This window comes from Myotis brandtii, unplaced genomic scaffold, assembly GCF_000412655.1.
Source record: "Myotis brandtii unplaced genomic scaffold, ASM41265v1 scaffold355, whole genome shotgun sequence".
NCBI lineage: Eukaryota > Metazoa > Chordata > Mammalia > Chiroptera > Vespertilionidae > Myotis > Myotis brandtii.
In genome coordinates, this window is record NW_005363642.1 from 1,162,183 (window position 1) to 1,179,257 (window position 17,075).

The 17,075-nt window shown below is 47.5% G+C and overlaps 1 protein-coding gene across 5 annotated transcripts in view; it reads right to left on the minus strand.

Annotated features, from left to right (window-relative positions):
- Positions 1-17,075, minus strand: part of CLEC16A (C-type lectin domain family 16, member A) — a 231,483-nt gene that overhangs the window by 117,769 nt on the left and 96,639 nt on the right. For all 5 annotated transcript variants that reach the window (XM_005871741.2, XM_005871740.2, XM_005871739.2 and 2 more), the window contains 3 exons: positions 15,404-15,454; positions 13,329-13,457; positions 3,754-3,874 (listed from right to left, as the gene is read on the minus strand). In XM_005871741.2, coding sequence (XP_005871803.1) covers positions 3,754-3,874; positions 13,329-13,457; positions 15,404-15,454 — 301 coding nt within the window. The remainder of the gene's footprint in view (positions 1-3,753; positions 3,875-13,328; positions 13,458-15,403; positions 15,455-17,075) is intronic.

A 17,075-nucleotide genomic window follows, 5' to 3' on the forward strand; every position in this document is an offset into this window, starting at 1 on the left:
TCCTTGGCAGCCAGTTTGTGACCTCTGCCCCCACCATTCTCTACAGTGAAAACAAGACAGGCTTTAAGGACAGTTTGCTTCCTTCTGGGGGACTGATAACAGGTTGATGCACCTTTGATGATCCTTGTCAGAAGTCACCCCACCAGAGCTCACCTGCCGTACTTGGCCTAGAGGCCTGCTGCTGGTCAGCAGGCATGTGAGATGGCTCCTGAGCACTCATGAACTGTGGTTTCTTATCAAAGTGTGACAAGCTTAGTAAATACACTCTTCTGTCACCTCTTCCTGCTGTACAGAGCAAGCATTTCTTTAAGTGTGTCAGACCATATCACCTTAGATAAAAGTTGACCAACCCTAAACTTTTCTCCCTGACTCAGCTTCCTTTTTTTGTTGTTGTTGTTAGGGAAACAAAACATTAAGCTCATAAGAAGTGTGTCCAGCTTCCAATCATTTACCAAATACAAATGCTTCCGCCTACATTATGATGCTTCCTTCATTTTGTACAAACAGAGGACATCTTGTGAAACGCAAAGCATGCTAATTTCCCCCCAATGGAAGATGAGATGGGCTCAAAAGGAACAGGCTCCACTTCCAGCTCCGGGCATATGACCCCAGCCTAGCCAATCACTGAGTTGAATTCCTCTGGCCATTCCAGCATTTTAAAAAAATCATACACACACACACACACACACACACACACACACACACACACCAACACAGGTCAACAACACATGTAGAGCTTATTCTATGCCATGTACTTGCAAAATCCATAATTCCTAATATTTTCTGGATGGCATCCTCTTTAACAAAGACATAATTTGCAACCAGACTGGGTAAAGATAGACAGCCATTACTTTCTTAATGGCCAACTCCCCGAAAAGGCTCAGTTAAGTGATCTCAACTAGCAATATAATCAATTAAAATTGATAAGTGAAATACTTTTAACCTTTATTTCAGCAGGCCATTCTTGGCGGGAGAGGGAGGAAATGTGAGTTCCCAGCATAAAATTTAATTCCATTTTCAAATAGAATACAGTAGCCCCCTTTAAAGCAAGCTGTTTCCCTTTCTTTCTTTGAATCAAATCAGAAAAAGACTGGTTTGTAGTTTTCTAGAAAACTTGATCAATTTAAACCCTTTCAGAACCCACTATGGCCATTTCTCAAAAATGAAAAGCCAAAGGAGATGGGCATAGAGCACAGAGGGAACATAGCTTCTTTGTTCTTCCAAGAAAAAAAAGAACATAAAGAGGCATAAAAAGAAGCTAGACAGCCAGGTAAACTCATAATAACCACTTACTCTGCTCTTCATATGCTTCACCTCATTTAATTCACGAGTGATACTGACAACAATTTCCTGAGAATAGCTATATGCTAGACACATTTGGTCAAGTCACATTTCTTTTTTTTTTTTTTTTTAATCCTCATCAGAGGATTTTTTTTTCATTGCTTTTCAGATAAAGTGGAAGTGAGGGGGAGAAAGAAACATCGATGTGAGAGAGCAATACAGGTATGTGCCCTTGACTGGGAATCGAACCCAAGACCCTTCAGTGTGAGGGTTGATGCTCTAACCACTGAGTCCACCAGCCAGGGCTCAAGTTACATTTCACTCAAGTGTCAAAACAGCCCCAAATATAAAGAAGGTCATCTCCATTTTCTAGGCGAGAAAACAGATACTGTGAGGGTTTCAGTCATTTGCTCAAGGGCAGGAGTATTTGGCTTGAAAGCCAACCCTCAGTGGTCTATATCATGATCGCTGGTCACACAATTGAATCGTTTTGTCAAAACTAATTCAATTGTACACTAAACTTGGTGAATTTTATTGGCTGTAAATTATATTTCATAAAGCTGATTTAAAACAAGGACCCCTCTCCTCATACTACACAACAAAGAATGGCATTTGCTGTTCCTGCTTGCTCAGGTTCCATTTCTTCTTTACAAGTTTCCCATGAGGGCTCTTTCCTTCCTCTCTCAAGTGATGGGGCTCAAAAGGAACAGGCTCCACTTCCAACTCCAGGCATATGACCGAGCCTAGCCAATCACTGAGTTGAATTCCTCTGACCAGGGGTCCTCAAACTTTTTAAACAGGGGGCCAATTCACTGTCCCTCAGACTGTTGGAGGGCCGGACTATAGTTTAAAAAAAAACCTATGCCCTGGCCAGTGTGGCTCGGTGGATAGAGTGTCGGCCTACGGACTGAAGGGTCCCGGGTTCAATTCCTGGTCAAGGGCATGTACCTAGGATGTGGGCTCCATCCCCAGTGTGGGGCGTGCAAGAGGCAGCCGATCCATGATTCTCTCATCATTGATGTTTCTCTCTCTCTTTCTCCTCCCTTCCTCTCTGAAGAAATCAATAAAATATATATGTTTAAAAAAAAATAAAAAAATAAAAAAAAACCTATGAACAAATTCCTATGCACACTGCACATATCTTATTTTGAAGTAAAAAAACAAACCGGGAACAAATACAATATTTGTATTTGCATGTGGCCCGCGGGCCGTAGTTTGAGGACCCCTGCCTCTGACCATTGACTGGTTCGAGGATGGTCATATGACCCACGTTGGGCCAATGAGAACACTGCCCCGGACTTCCATAAAAGGGAAAGAGTAGCTCTGTTTCTGTCAGGGCTGCTTAGCTGCTTCAACAGATCTTGGAGCTGCTGATGGCCACTGGTCACTACTTGGTGAGAGCCCTCCTGAGGATGAATCCAGAACAGAGGAAAGCAGAGCTGAGAGATGCAGGGTAGTAGCTTCCTGATGATACTGCTTGAGCACCTAGATCCAGCCATCCCCGAAGGCAGCTAATCCTGGACTTTCTAGTGACACCAGCCAATTCCCCTTGCTTTTTCCTTAAGCAAGCCTATGTTAGGTTTTCTGTCCATTATAATTAAAGAGTCCTAATATACTACAATGCCTTTAAGAATCAGAAAACCACCTTGTCTGCTCCCTAGCAAATCAAGGAAAGAGAGAGCTATGTAGACACATGAGGAGGGTTATGGTAAAATGATCAGGCTTTATACCTTTTGTCTCCTTTAAATCTCAGCCTCATGCTGCAGTGTATTAAATAAATAGTCCAAGGATTCAGGTTGAGCACAGTTTTCTGGCCTCCAAAGCTTTTATTCATGTCTACCTAAATACTGGTGATTTGCTTCCTTTTGTTTTTTAATCTTCACCCAAGGATATGTTTGAGGGTGTGGGGGGTAGGAGAGAGAGAAAGACATTGATTGGTTGCCTCCCATATGCATGCCCCAACTGGGGATTGAACCTGCAAACCAGGTATGTGCCCTGACCAGAAATTGAACTGTAACCTTTTGGTGTACGGGCTGATGCTACAATCAACTGAGTCAGGCTGTGATTTGCATTTTTGAAAGCCCCCCTTTTTTTTTAAGCAGCAGAACCCTTTAATAATTGGATTCATACAGAAAACCCTTAATAGACACAACCAATCAAACTGATGCTGCTATGATTGCATGGAGGACGGAGATCCTGGAGCTTGTGGATCCCCAAAGCCCTGGCACAGATCTTTTAGTAAACCACCTGCACAGCTCCGCCTGGTCTCCAGAGAGCAGAACCCGCAAGCCCAGAATCAAAGTGCCTAGAATCTGGGTCCCCTTCTTCAAAAGTTTTATGGGACATGCACACTCTATTACCAAGGTCACACATCAACACCAGTACAAAATGCAGGTCACACACCGACCCTTCCAGTGACGTGTGAGTCAGCACCACAGTGTCCCCCCTGCTGTGACTCAGAGGCCAACTCACTGAGATCTAGGACGTCATCGGTTTTAATCAGATCTTCCTCCCGAGTCAGTGGCAACTGGGTCTCCGGCTCCCCTCGTAGTTGCAGTGACAGCGAACGGAGCATGAAGAATACCCGGATGGCCTGAATGGACAGTGCAGAGACAGAGAAAGGTGAGATTGCAGTCATTTTGGTGAAATGCTTCGCATGGAGAACTCACACTGACATTTGATTAAAAACAAACAAAACAAAGTCTGCCTCTCCCCCCGTCCCAGTATCATGGCTCTGGTGCTTTCAGGGCAAGACAAAAACCAAAAAACTGCGAAGGGCACAGCCTCTTTCAGTTATCCATATCCACGGGTTCAGGCGTGGGCCACTTTCCCTCAACTGAGCACCTGTCATTTGCCAGGACATTTAGCCTCGTGTCATGTGACCTTGATGACACCCAAGGAGGTGACATGATCTGCCTGGGCACACATCTAGAGAGGGCTAGAACCAGGCCTCTTTCAACTAAACCAGCACGGAATTTGGAAATCCAAATCATGAGAGAAAGTATTTCAAGGTCCCACCGACTGAATGTAGGGGCAGGGGCGGCAGAAGAGAGGCGATGCTTGTGGGGCTCAGAGCCAGCGAGACCCCATTAAAACCCTGCCCCGCCCTGGATGAGCCCCTTCACCTCGGAGCCTTGGTCTCTTGGCCTTCCACCAGGGTATGTTACTGATGGGGCAGCACACCTGGCACCTGGCAGGTGTTCAGTGATGTTAGTGCCCTGAGCCTCCCCTGCCAGCTCTCTGGGGGCAGAGGCAGCTCCATTAGCGCTGGGATTCTTGGCCCCTGGAAGAGGCGTCTGGAAGAATCCTGTGTGGTCATTAGGCATTTCCAGAGAGCAGGAAAACAGCAGAAGCCCAGGCCCCGGAAGCCAGAGAAGTTTGTGCAGAAAGCAGCCTTCACCTCGGGCCTGCTTGCTCCCTTTGAGTCTTAAGTTGGGGCTGACTTGCCCACCAACTGGAGGCCAGGAAGCAGAAGGGCAGCCCACAGGAGAGGCCTCCTCCAGACCACTGTCCCTGACTTTAGCTGATGGCCACAGGTAAACAGCTCTGGAGTCAGGCATATGAGATCTGTGTTGGACTCCCAGCTGTGCCACACTGGGTAAGGCCTCTGAACTCCGTGAGTTTCAATGTCCTCATCTGTGAAATGGGGATGGTAGTCCCCACCTCGCTGGGCTGCTAGAAGGTTCTAAGATAAAGCTGGGGGATGGGCAGGAAGCAGCCAGCATGTGTTCTGTAAAGGGGCAGCTATCCTTTACTCCAGTCACTCGCCAGCTGGGCACGGGGGCGGGCATGGGACAAACCACTGTCGCCACTGGTGAGCCACACGAAAATGAATCCCAGCCCACTTTTGGGTCTTCTTGTTTACAGTTCTGAGGACTACAGGCTTGGCCTACTGAGAGAAGAGGCTGCCCTTTATATGACAAGGTGTCTCCCAAAACCGGGACTCCTGATAATCCAGGCAGTAAAGATGCCCCACGGCAGGCCTAACACTAATCCTGCCTTGGCCTGGAACCAGCAGGAGACCTTGGGCCAATCACTTAATCTAATGTAGAAAACTAGAATAATCCTACTTCCTGGACCTACTGTCAACCATGAGCCCTAGAGAAAAATAAGCTTTTATATTATAACTTAGAAGCCCGATGCACAAAATTTGTGCAAGAGTAGGCCTTCCTTCCCCCTCTTGCCGGCACCGGCTTCCCTCTGGCACCCGGGACCCAGGTTTCCCTCCAGCTGCTGGCAGCCACCTGGGGCCCAGGCTTCCCTCCGGCCACTGGCAGGCACCCAGGACCTGGGCTTCCCTCGCAGCCCCGCTTCGTCCGGAAGGTCGTCCGGAAGGACGTCCAGTCTAATTAGCATATTATGCTTTTATTATTATAGATGGTGATGGTGGTGGCATTAGTACTGATCTGAGTTTTTAAAGTACAATCTTCCTAAAGACATCTGCAACAGTAAGAAGAGGTATACTTTCATTTAAAAAAAATCAAAATAGCTTTTATTCATAATGCTCCTATTGTGTGCCAGGCAATGTGGATACTTGCCTGCAATGTAAAGATTTTATTCAGGAAGAAACATCGTGGAGGGGCAGAGAAATCTAAGTTTACGCAGCTGCTGAGTGGCTGAGCTGGGGTTGAACTCAGGAATGTGTGACACTTGTGTCACTTAACCAAGCACATGAGGAGAAGACGTTCCAATGCTCACGGCAGCCCAAGTGCAGAAAGCCCAAGATGTGGGTGGGCACCTAACCTATGTGGCAGTTTGAGAAAATAGGGAGTCATGGCCTTGAGATGAGGGAAAAAGAAAGAAAAAGGCCCATGGCGGTCAGGTCTGAGTTATGTGGATGCTTCATTTCACTGCCAACAACCCATTCCTCTTGGGGTTCTGAAGGCAGAGAAATCAAGAGGACCCTGGATGGGGATGAGGAAAGACAAATGTGTGCAACTTACATCCATCACTCTGAAAACCAGAGCCTTCCAGTGTAAAAGGGGTTTGAAACTTGGCCCCTAATGTGGACCTTTTTGGTAAAACATCTGCTTTTGCTCTTCAAGCAACAGATGGAAGATAGTTCCAGGAATACAAAATAATAATAAAATAATAAAAATATGAAGCATATATAAAGCAGAACCCACAATAATATTATTCCTGGTTCCTGCCTCAACTGCTAAGAGCAGGAAGAATGCATGAGAAGCCCACGCCCACGAACGTGAGAGGGGGCAGGTTCCCACAAGGCCCGGTGCTCCACTTGGGGGAAAGCTAGGTTCCATTGGGGCTACTGGGTCTGGCAGGCACTTGACCAGCAACACAACTCCCATGAATTCACAAAAGTTAAGACACCAGGAGAAGACATCAAATTCATCCCACCACCCCCTAAAACAATACCCATGCCCTCTGCTACCCACCGCCTGCCAGGTACAGGAGGGCACTATACTGTCATCTCATTCTAGCCTTTTAAGGACCTGCTTGTTTCTCATTGTACAGATAGGAAACTACAGCCCAGAGATGTTAGGCAGCCTACTCAAGGTGACTCAATTAACAATCAGACTCCCAAAGTCTACGTTCTTCCAACCACATTGTCTTTAATAGATTTAAGCTTGGGATCCAGCTTTAAGCTTTTACTGAGTACTTTACTTTGCTAAATACACATGCAAATTTAAAAATAATACTAAAAAAGAATTATTCTTTGAGGTGCTTCCACAGAATGCCAGGAAGACTGACTCTGGAAGAGCAGACTAAATTTGGGAAGGGTGACAGCTGATTAAACTCAGATATAAAGAACTCCTCCAGTTTGCTTCAATGCATGGGGAGCAAACTCTGGCAAGGAGAGTCCTGGGATGAGTTCAGTGAGTGGGGCAGAAGGATGGGTTCAGTCAGACAAACCTCGACTCAACCTGGGGTCAGGCAAGTAGCATGAATTCCCCAAGCCCAGGCTCAAGCTCTGGAAATGGGGACCCACCACCCCTGAGGTCATGGGGCCACTACAAACATGCAATGACAAAGTGCAGGTGACACACTGAGCCCTGGGGCTGGTCCTGGATCGAAGGCTCTGCTGGAGCCCTTCCCCTGCTTCCCTTGCTGCATTTGCAAGCTGCTGAGTTTAGGCGACAGTCACTCAGGTTAGCAGCCCACCAAGACCGTGGACGTGGCTGTGAAAGTCAGTCATTCTTAAGAGTGCTGGAGCCGTTTAAAGTGGGCACAGCCGATTGGGAAAGCAATCTGGAAATATGTAGAGAGTCACACACACAAAAATATTCATACCCTTTGAACCAGAAATTCCACTTCTGGGAACTTATCCTAAAGAAATAAGCCAAAAGAAAGAAAACACTGTGAAGCTGCTCATTACAGTTCAGTTGAAAATAATGTAATACTGCAAGCAACCAAAATGTCTACCAACAGGAAAATGCCTAAGTAAATTATGGCAGAAGCCACCAGATAGACTTTTATGCACCAGTAAGAAAGTAGACTTATTAAAGTTGTATTACCACATGACAAACTTCTTGCTCTACAAAGGAAAGAGAAAGGGGTGTGAGGATAAAAGCAAGGTCATGGCACACTCTCCCTGAAAGCATGTTAAGATGTGTTTGCAAAGATAGGGAGGAGACAAAAAAATGTCTAAGTGTTGATTGTTTAGGGTGATGAAATCATGGGAAATTTTTCGCTCTACTTTTGAAACTTTATGAGGTGCTACTGTATTTTTTTTTAATGCATAATACATATCCAAGGAGTAAAGCAAAATATCCTATTTCCTCAAGGCCAGTAGCGATAAACAAAAATTGTTTGTGGTTTTACATGAGAACGGGGAAATAGAATGCAGGGACAAATAAAACTTTATGCAAATAATTTATTTCATAATGGTTTCCAAGATTACTAACATAAAGATGGCTAGTGGCTTACATTCAGAGTTTGATATCCACCAAAAAATTCTCTCCCAACCTCTTTTCCTTAGCATTAAACTTCGGTAGATTTAGATCAGTAAAGACTATTTCTTTCCCACCTAAGATGCTGGAATGCTCCACCAATGTTCAGCCAACATTTCCTAAGTACTTACTGCCTGCTAGGCACTGGGCTCTGTCACCTCACAGTCACTCTCTCATCTACTTTGAGCAAGAGCTGATAGGACACACAAGGAAGTTCAAGCACAGAGAGGTTAAGTAACTTGCTCGAGGTCACACAGCTAGAGTTGGGGTTGACTGGGAGCTTTCTCTCAAATATCCCTGCACAGGGGGAAGTCCAGCCCGAGTCTGAGGTTCTGCTTTCATGTTCTCATCAGACCCCAGTAGTTCTTGTGACCCTCATTTCAACATGAATTTCCCTTCTTAGCTGTCATGACCAAGCGACATTCTTGCTATTTTGATCTTTCTTATATTATTTGTTCACTCTCTAGTCTTACATCTTAGAGTGCCTAGCACCTAGAAAATGCTTAATAAAGATGTCAAATGAAAGAATAAATAGTGTAATTTGCAAAATGCATGAGGGAAAATATGACTTTATTGCCAGGTGTCTCTCCATGGCCTGCGAGTCCCAGCACCCCTCCTCTCGTGACCCCTCCCCCCCTCCTGACCCTTCACTCACTCTGCTCCAGTTACCCTGCTCCTTGAGCACGCTGTGTTCTGCCCCAGCAGGAACTTTGCACTCACTGTTGCCTTCATCTGGAAAGTGCCTCCTTTAAGTCTTTGCATGGCTGCCTCCTTCTCGCTCTTCAGTTTCAGCTCAGGTCTCAACCTTGGCGGAGGAGCCTTCCTCCTACGATACATCTCTATATATCTAAAGTAGTGCCAGCCCCCTTTCCTGCAGAGGGACAACACACTTGTCATTCGTTTACTTGCTAATAAACTTTACCTCTCCCGATTTCATGGGAGGTTCAGAAGGCAGCGACATTTTCCCTGGTCCCCAGCATTTGGCACAGGAATCTGGTGGTTCTTTGATGAATGTATGAAGGAATAGTTTACAAGTTAGCAATGATTTACTAGTCCGGTTGTTTGAACTTCTCTCACAAGTCCCTAAGGAAACTAAAGGGTGGAATTTCTGAAAGGCTCAGCCTCCTAGAGTTAGAAAAGTCTAGTTAGTAGGAAGAAAAAAAAAGCCTTTGAATCCAAAAGATGAAATGGAATGTTCTTTGGATACAAGCAAAGAACTTGAAACAAACCACATAAGCCTTCAATTGCTTGCTAAACCATACACTTCCTTAAGTTCAAATTCAAAGCACACTGCTGTGCTCTCATGTCTGAAACGGGCTGAGAAGCCAAGCTTCTGGAGGATTCCAAATAGCTACCTTGCAACAGGAACTGGACTGAGGTGAGTGGTGGAATCTCCCCTTCAGAAACTGATTCTTCACTATATTGTCCACCTGAAACTAATATAATATTGTATGCCAACTATACGTAGACTAAAAACATAAAGAAATTGATTCTTGAAGTCAACAAGGGAAGCTTCTCTTAGGTGGATGGCTGTGCTAGCAGGTGGCCAACCCTATTTTAATATCAACCTTCTCCCTGGCTCTAAATCCATGGGCCCTGGATTTGCTTTTATAAACTTGTCAGATAGACAAAGGCTGACCAAAGGTCCTAGGGAAGCCCAGATGTTCCCAGAGGTTCTGTCCATGCTTCAGTTATTAGTTAGGACTATGCAACACATCTGGGGCAAGGGAGGTGGGCAGCACAGCCCCAGGAACTTGCAGCTAAGTGAGCTGTGAAGGGCAACGAGAAGAAGCAAACCCCTGTCATCAGGAACTGCCACTGGCTTCCAGTGTTTCTGCCTCTCACTGAGTCCTCACAACTTTGGCAAGGCGGGCACATGTTGCTTTCTAGATAGAGAGAGAGTGGCTTACAAGATAGCAGGAATCCCAAAGCCCAGGCAACCCTTCCTCTGCCATATGCCTCACCGTTGAGTTTCTCCCATTCTCTCCTGTGGATCAGGACTGTCTGCGCTAAGCCAGCAGAGCATGGTGTCAGAAATCTGCTAACAGGGCCAAGGGCTTCGCTGGGCTCCAAGGCCCCCGAGATCTGGTTCCTCCAGCCCCTCGACTCATCACTTCCTATGTAGCCTCCCTCACTCTGGCTCCAGCCACAGTCCCTCCTTGGTGCTGCCTCTTCCCACCTCACCCTCTAGACCAGCCGTGGGCAAACTACGGCCCGTGGGCCAGATCCCGCCCGTTTGAAATGAATAAAACTAAAAAAAAAAAAAAAAAAAAAAAGACCGTGCCCTTTTATGTAATGATGTTTACTTTGAATTTATATTAGTTCACACAAACACTCCATCCATGCTTTTGTTCCGGCCCTCCGGTCCAGTTTAAGAACCCATTGTGGCCCTCGAGTCAAAAAGTTTGCCCACCCCTGCTCTAGACTCTGAAGACTGGGGCTGTGTTTCTTATATCCCTGGTGTCCAGTGATGAGTAGCACTAATATATACAATGAAGGGAGCAGTGAGGAGCAACGAGTCAGAGTGGCTCTGAGGCCACTCCAACTGAGCTGAATCCTGGCTCTGCTACTTTTTAAAAATATATTTTTACTGGAGGCCCGGTGCATGAAATTCATGCACAGGAGGTGGGGGAAGGGTCCCTCAGCCCGGCCTGCACCCACTCTAATCTGGGATCCCTCTTGCAATCCGATCCTAACCGCTCTTCTGCCTGCCTGCCTGCCTGATGGCCCTAACTGCTCTCCCCTGCTGGCCTGATCTCCCTAACTGCTCTCCCCCTCCTGGCCTGATCTCCCTAACTGCCTAACTACTTCCCCCTGCTGGCCTGATCCCCCTAACTGCCTATCTGCTCTCTGCTGCCGGCCAGATTCCCCCTAAACGCCTACCTGCTATCCCTTCCTGGCCTGATCGCCCTAACTGCCTATCTGCTCTCCCCTCCTGGCCTGATCGCCCTAACTGCCTATCTGTGCTCCCCTCCTGGCCTGATCCCCCTAACTGCCTATCTTCTCTCCTCTCCTGGCCTGATCACCCTAACCACCTATTTGCTCTCCCTTCCTGGCCTGATCGCCCTAACTGCCTATCTGTGCTCCCCTCCTTACATGATTGCCTTGCCTATCTGCTCCCCCCTCCTGGCCTGATCGTCCTAACTGCCTATCTGCTCTCCCTTCCTGACCTGATCGCCCTAACTGCCTATCTGCTCTCCCCTCCTTGCATGATCACCCTAACTGCCTATCTGCTCTCCCCACCTGGCCTGATCCCCCTAACTGCCTATCTGCTCTCCCTTCCTCTCCACACCCTTTGGACTCCCGGTGCAGGCGTGCTGAGAGCTCTCTGCCACGGCCCCACCCCGGTCCTGATTGGTTGTTATGTGACAGCATCCCGGCCAATTTGTATATTCCTCTATTATTAGTATAAATTGATTTCAGAGAGGAAGGGAGAGGGAGAGATAGAAACATTAATGATGAGAGAGAATCACTGAATGGCTGCCTCCTGCACACCTCCCACTGGGGGTCAAGTCCGAAACTGGGAAATGTGCCCTGACTAGGAATTGAACCATAACCTCCTGGTTCATAGGCCAATGCTCAACCACTGAGCCACATCAGCTGAGCCTGGCTCTGCTACTTAATAGCTGGGTGACCTTGAGCAAATCACTTGACCTCTTCGTGCCCCCGTTTCTTCCTCAGTAGAGGTGGGAATAATAGTAATGACAACCTCTTAGGACAGTTGTAGAATTATGTGAGAAAATCCATTTAAAGAACTGCTATGAACAATCCACTTTATAATAAAGAGTGGGAGCTCGTGTAAGTGTTAACAAAGCCTGATGGACCATGTCCCAGAAAGGAGGCAGGACGCAACCCAGAGTGGCAGCTCTCAGCATTCACAGCCTTCTGGACCTTCTGGTTCAAAAGACTAGGGAACCTCAGAGACATGCAGCCCATTCAGGGGGTTCAGCTTCACTGTAACCTTGCTGGGGAGCACCTGACCAACCCAAGGCTAAGGGCGAGCATGCCTGCACCATGAAGGAGTCACTGATATGACTCACACCTGTCAGAACCAGTCTCTTGTAAAAGCCAATGCCAAGAATGCCCAGTGCAAACACCACCACCCACAAACACAATCGTGTGCCCGCCGCAGGGCCTGCAGCGCTGGCTGGGAGCACACGGAAGGAAGGCGTCACTGGCTCGGACAGGGCGTGTTCTGTGGTGAGGCCTGTGGGTTTGGTCAGGCAGCAAGGAACGTGGATTGACTTAAGACACATGGGTCCCACTTCCTCTGCCCCGCCCCCCAGGCCTCTGTGGCAAAATTGCCAGCTGGGTGGAGGAAGGCCACAGAACCCTCTGGTCTGAGGCAGATCTAGCAGGTCCCTCCTGCTTCTCATAATCCAAAACTTAAACACCTCAGCTGCTCTGGTTACAAGCGGATTAACTCAGAGGTACAGGCTGATAACGAGAGTTGAGTGCAATGAATTCCACTAATTTATCCACTAGCATTCACGTCTCCAGGGAATGATTTTCTAGGAAAAGGTTATGGTGCTTTCTAAGAAAGAAAGTGTAATCTTACGAGGGAGATAAAATACCATGAACAGCCCCATGAGACTGCTTCAGAAAAAAACGCTGATAACGGAAACACACACTCCAGCTGGGTTCTGAGAACTAGTCCACCCTTCACACAGGTCTCTCCCGCAGGCCGGCAAGAACCACCATTTCCATTGTGCCTCACCCCGAGATCACTCAGATACCTTAACATCACACCATCCTGGGGGGTCCTGAGCCTCGCTGGGCTGATTCCACGCCAGCCCCATCTGCACTGTGTTGGCTCTGCTCACTCCCCCACGTCCTGTGCAGACCTGGCCCCTGGCTTCCTCTTCCAAGCTCAGGGAGGGCCTGCACCAGCGAAGGCAGCCTGCCTGCAACCCACCCGGTGCCAGAAGCAATGGGACTCCAATCCCTGCTTTAGCAGAGGCAGCTGCTTGGGAAGTTTCTCCTCTTGAGGGGTGTGGCAGGTGTTGTCTGTCTCCCTACTGTCTGCACTTGTGTGGGAAGGCGGACTCATGACCTGATCAGAGACCTTTCTTCCCTGCTCTGTGAGTGGTCCTGGCAGACAGCTGCCAGGAGAGGCCACGTCCAGCTCCCACTCACCCGCCGGGTCCTCTCCACGTCACCACATGGCAGCCGCTTCACAAAGTCAATGCCCGTCAGTGGCGTGCCCGTGGGGGGCAGCAGAATGGAGACGTCCATCATGAGATACTCCACGTTCATGGGCTTCATCTGGAAGAGAGACATCAGAGAGACCTCACTGGAAGGAGAAGGGGGCAGGGCAGGTCACACAGGTAGTTCGGCACATGAACCCGGGATTAAGACTGAGGGGAAGCCTGGAGGCAGGCAGATGTGTAAGATGGGCCTTTTTTTGGTTTCTAAGGTACAGATTTTCCCTTTGTTGGAAGTGACAGCTCTGACACTCTTGAGAAATGGCCTCCCTGCTCATCCTCACTCCCCTCCACCCAGCAGGGAGGGGGTCCTTAGGAAGGAGGCTGGTCCTGTTACTGTGGTCCCTTCAGGGTGGTCAGCCCCACGTGGATGTGCCTGACTGCTGCCCACCTCCTCTTCTTGGTACTTCCAGCTGAAGACACGGTTATAGTGACGGCAGCTTGCATTTAAGGAGAGCTGACTAGGGGGCAGGCGACAAGCTAAAGGCTTTGCATGTAGGATCCTGTTTAACCCTCCCCAACAGCTGCAGAGGGAATGTTCCCCAATCTTCGAATGAGAAAAAAGACTCAGAGAAGCTGAGGAATGGATCTGGCCCCCTCAGTGGGCTGGTGGCAGAACCAAGACACAAACCCAGGCTTACCTGGCTCTAGCCCTCCTATGATTTGCACCACACGACCAACATCTCCTCTACCTTCCTTGCCCCCTTAGCATCTTACTTGGGATAATATAACAAAGCCACTTATTGAGCATCTACTAAGTGGCAGGCACCACAGGGCTCACCTCCTACTGGATGGTGGGTGCTGGTGCTGTCCCACATCACAGAGGGGAATACTGAGCTCAGAGGAAGGGCAGATGTCCATAGCCACTGGGCCAGTCAGGCGCGGAGCTGTCTCCTCCTTCCACACCACCTCCACAGGCCTTCTCTGATTACTAAGACACTGTAACCTCCCCTCTCCTCCTGAACTGTTGCATCAGTACTGACCATTTACTGTACACATGTTGGACACTGACACCTCATTTATACCTGGCATCATAAAGGAACGACTTTCACCAAGGTGAATTTTCTATAGAATTCATTGTACTCCTTAAAGCATCACAAGCTTATTTCTGTGTCTTTTAGAATGTGGGCTTCAGTCACAGTTTTTGTCCCTCCTAACCAAAGCTAACCAAGCAGGGCAGGGTTGTGGGGAGGGCCCAGCTGTCTGGAAACCTGGTGCATGGGCCGGGGAGCCACTTGGTGCATGCTGCCTGCCTTTTTCTTTTGGACACTTTAAACACTTAGGCTTATTATAAACTTCCCGAATCACTTCACTCTTTGTGGAGTGATTTCCATGAAAAAGATCATTTATCATCTATTTATTGAGTGTCAACTAAGGGGCAGGTGCTGGGGATGCAGAGACCAAGGAGCAACACAGAGAAAGCTGCAATCCTCTAAACCGATCTTTTCCCACAATTCTGCCTGCTAGATGCAAAAAAGGGAAAGCTTTAGACTGGCACTGCAACTCAAGGAACATTTCAGAACATTCCGGTGGCATGGCAAAGACGGAGGTGGCATAATATAGAGAGAAGGACCAGAAGGCGAGCTGCTCTGCCTCTCTCTGGCTGGCACATGTGGGCACCTCACTCAAGCTGACTCTCCTTTCCTTATCAGTAAAAGGAGGCTAATGATAGGAGCTACTCCACTGGGTTGGCATGGGGATGAGAGGTTTAACATGGATCACAGGCTTTCCACACCTGACATAGATTAAGTCCTTAATCAAATATTATTCATATCAAAGTGAATCTTTCTGACTTGTCTTAGGACACAGCCCAGCTCAGGGGGAGTGAATGTCATCTGAAATTTCCGAAGTGGTGGGGACCACCATTTCCAGTTTACCTCCCTACCAATCTCTGCAATCTGAGCAGAAAGCCCCAAGTCAGTGCCCTCTCCTCTGTCTCTCTCCCTCTCTCTCGGTTTGGCTGGGCAAGCTTTGCGGGAACACAGATGCTTCTGGCCCTTCACTTACTGTCATGCTCCTGTACTCATCTTCAAACATGTCCAAAAAAATTTCTTCTCCCTAGAAGGGAGGGAAGAGAAAATTATGCATATTTCCCCCTATAAACAACAAAGCATTATGAACTTTAGTTCATGGCTTCTGGGACCATCTGTTTCTCATTAGAGAGTTCTCGTAAATCACCAGGAAGTAAAATGCACACGTGAACATGAACACATGCTCCAACGAAAGCCCAGATATCAAATTGCACCTCTCAACAGTTCTCTCCCTTGCTTAAGCATATGTAGCTAGATTTATTCTGTCAAGGCAGTTAGTTAAAAATACAAACCAAAAAAACACCATAGATAATTAAAATATTAAAATGGTTAACATTTCAAGTGTTTATCATCCTCTATTTGCCGAGCATGGTTGAGGAATGGGGAACCCTGGTTAACTTGCCATGTTAAAACTATGAGGCTCCACATCTCTGAAAGGAAGAGTATAATTAAACATGCTTAGCACTAAAATTATAGGCCTGCTCCATTTGTTTTTGAGCCATGCCTTTGAGGTTCTGTAGCCTTGAGGACTGTCTAGGACAGTGGTCGGCAAACTGCGGCTCGCAAGCCACATGAGGCTCTTTGGCCCCTTGAGTGTGGCTCTTCCACAAAATACCGACTTCTGCGCATGGGCCACGAAGTTTCAATCGCACTGTACGTGCGGGTGCGCACGTGGTATTTTGTGGAAGAGCCACACTCAAGGGGCCAAAGAGCCGCATGTGGCTCGTGCGCCGCAGTTTGCCTGCCACTGGTCTAGGAGGTCCCTCTCAGAACAGGCTGGTGTATGAACTTGGCTCCAACACATAACCCAGGGGCCAAGTCCCAGCTTCACTTCACCGAGACTCTCTTTGTTTCCCTGAGAGACTGGGATGGCAGCCCCTGTCTGTGTGGGTCTTTGTGAAGATGAAATGAGTAAGCACACAGAAAAGGCTGAGCACAGAGCCTGCCAATATGGGAAAGGCAATAGGTCCTTTATATATTTTTCCAGTTATCAGATCTACAGATAACTTTGAATATTCTTGTGTGGTGTAAATACCAGGTAATAACCACAGAAATAAAAGCCCCTGAAAACCCAAAAGCTTCTGAGATATTATACTTAGGATGAAAGAGAAAACTGGGGTGGGAGAAGGGAGCTACAATTCAAATACAGCAAGTCCTCAATGTTGTCGATAGGTTCTAGGAAACTGACTTTCAGTGAGATGACATAAAATGAAATCGATTTTACTAAAGGTCAATTGATATAAACAAGAGTTAAGTTCTTATAGCATATCTCTGGTCACTGAAACATCACAAATTTCTAAATAAAAACCCAAAACACTTCTAATATTAAACATTTAAGAAACATTAATAAAAACCAGGCAGATCATTCTTTTCTAACCCACTTATTCTAGGTCAGGGTCACAGGTGGCTGGAGCCTGCCCTGGCAGTTCAGGTACAGAACGCCCTTCCCAGGCCACTCACACAGCCACACACAGTCAGACTGGGACAGTGCAGACACTAATTCTCCCCACATGCACATCTCTGAGATGTGGGAGAAAGTGGAGTCCCTAGAGAAAACCTCTGCAGACACGTGGAGAACATGCAAACTCCACAGGTGGCCCAGGCTGGGAATCCATTTCTTCCCCTCAACATTATAAAAAAGTGACACT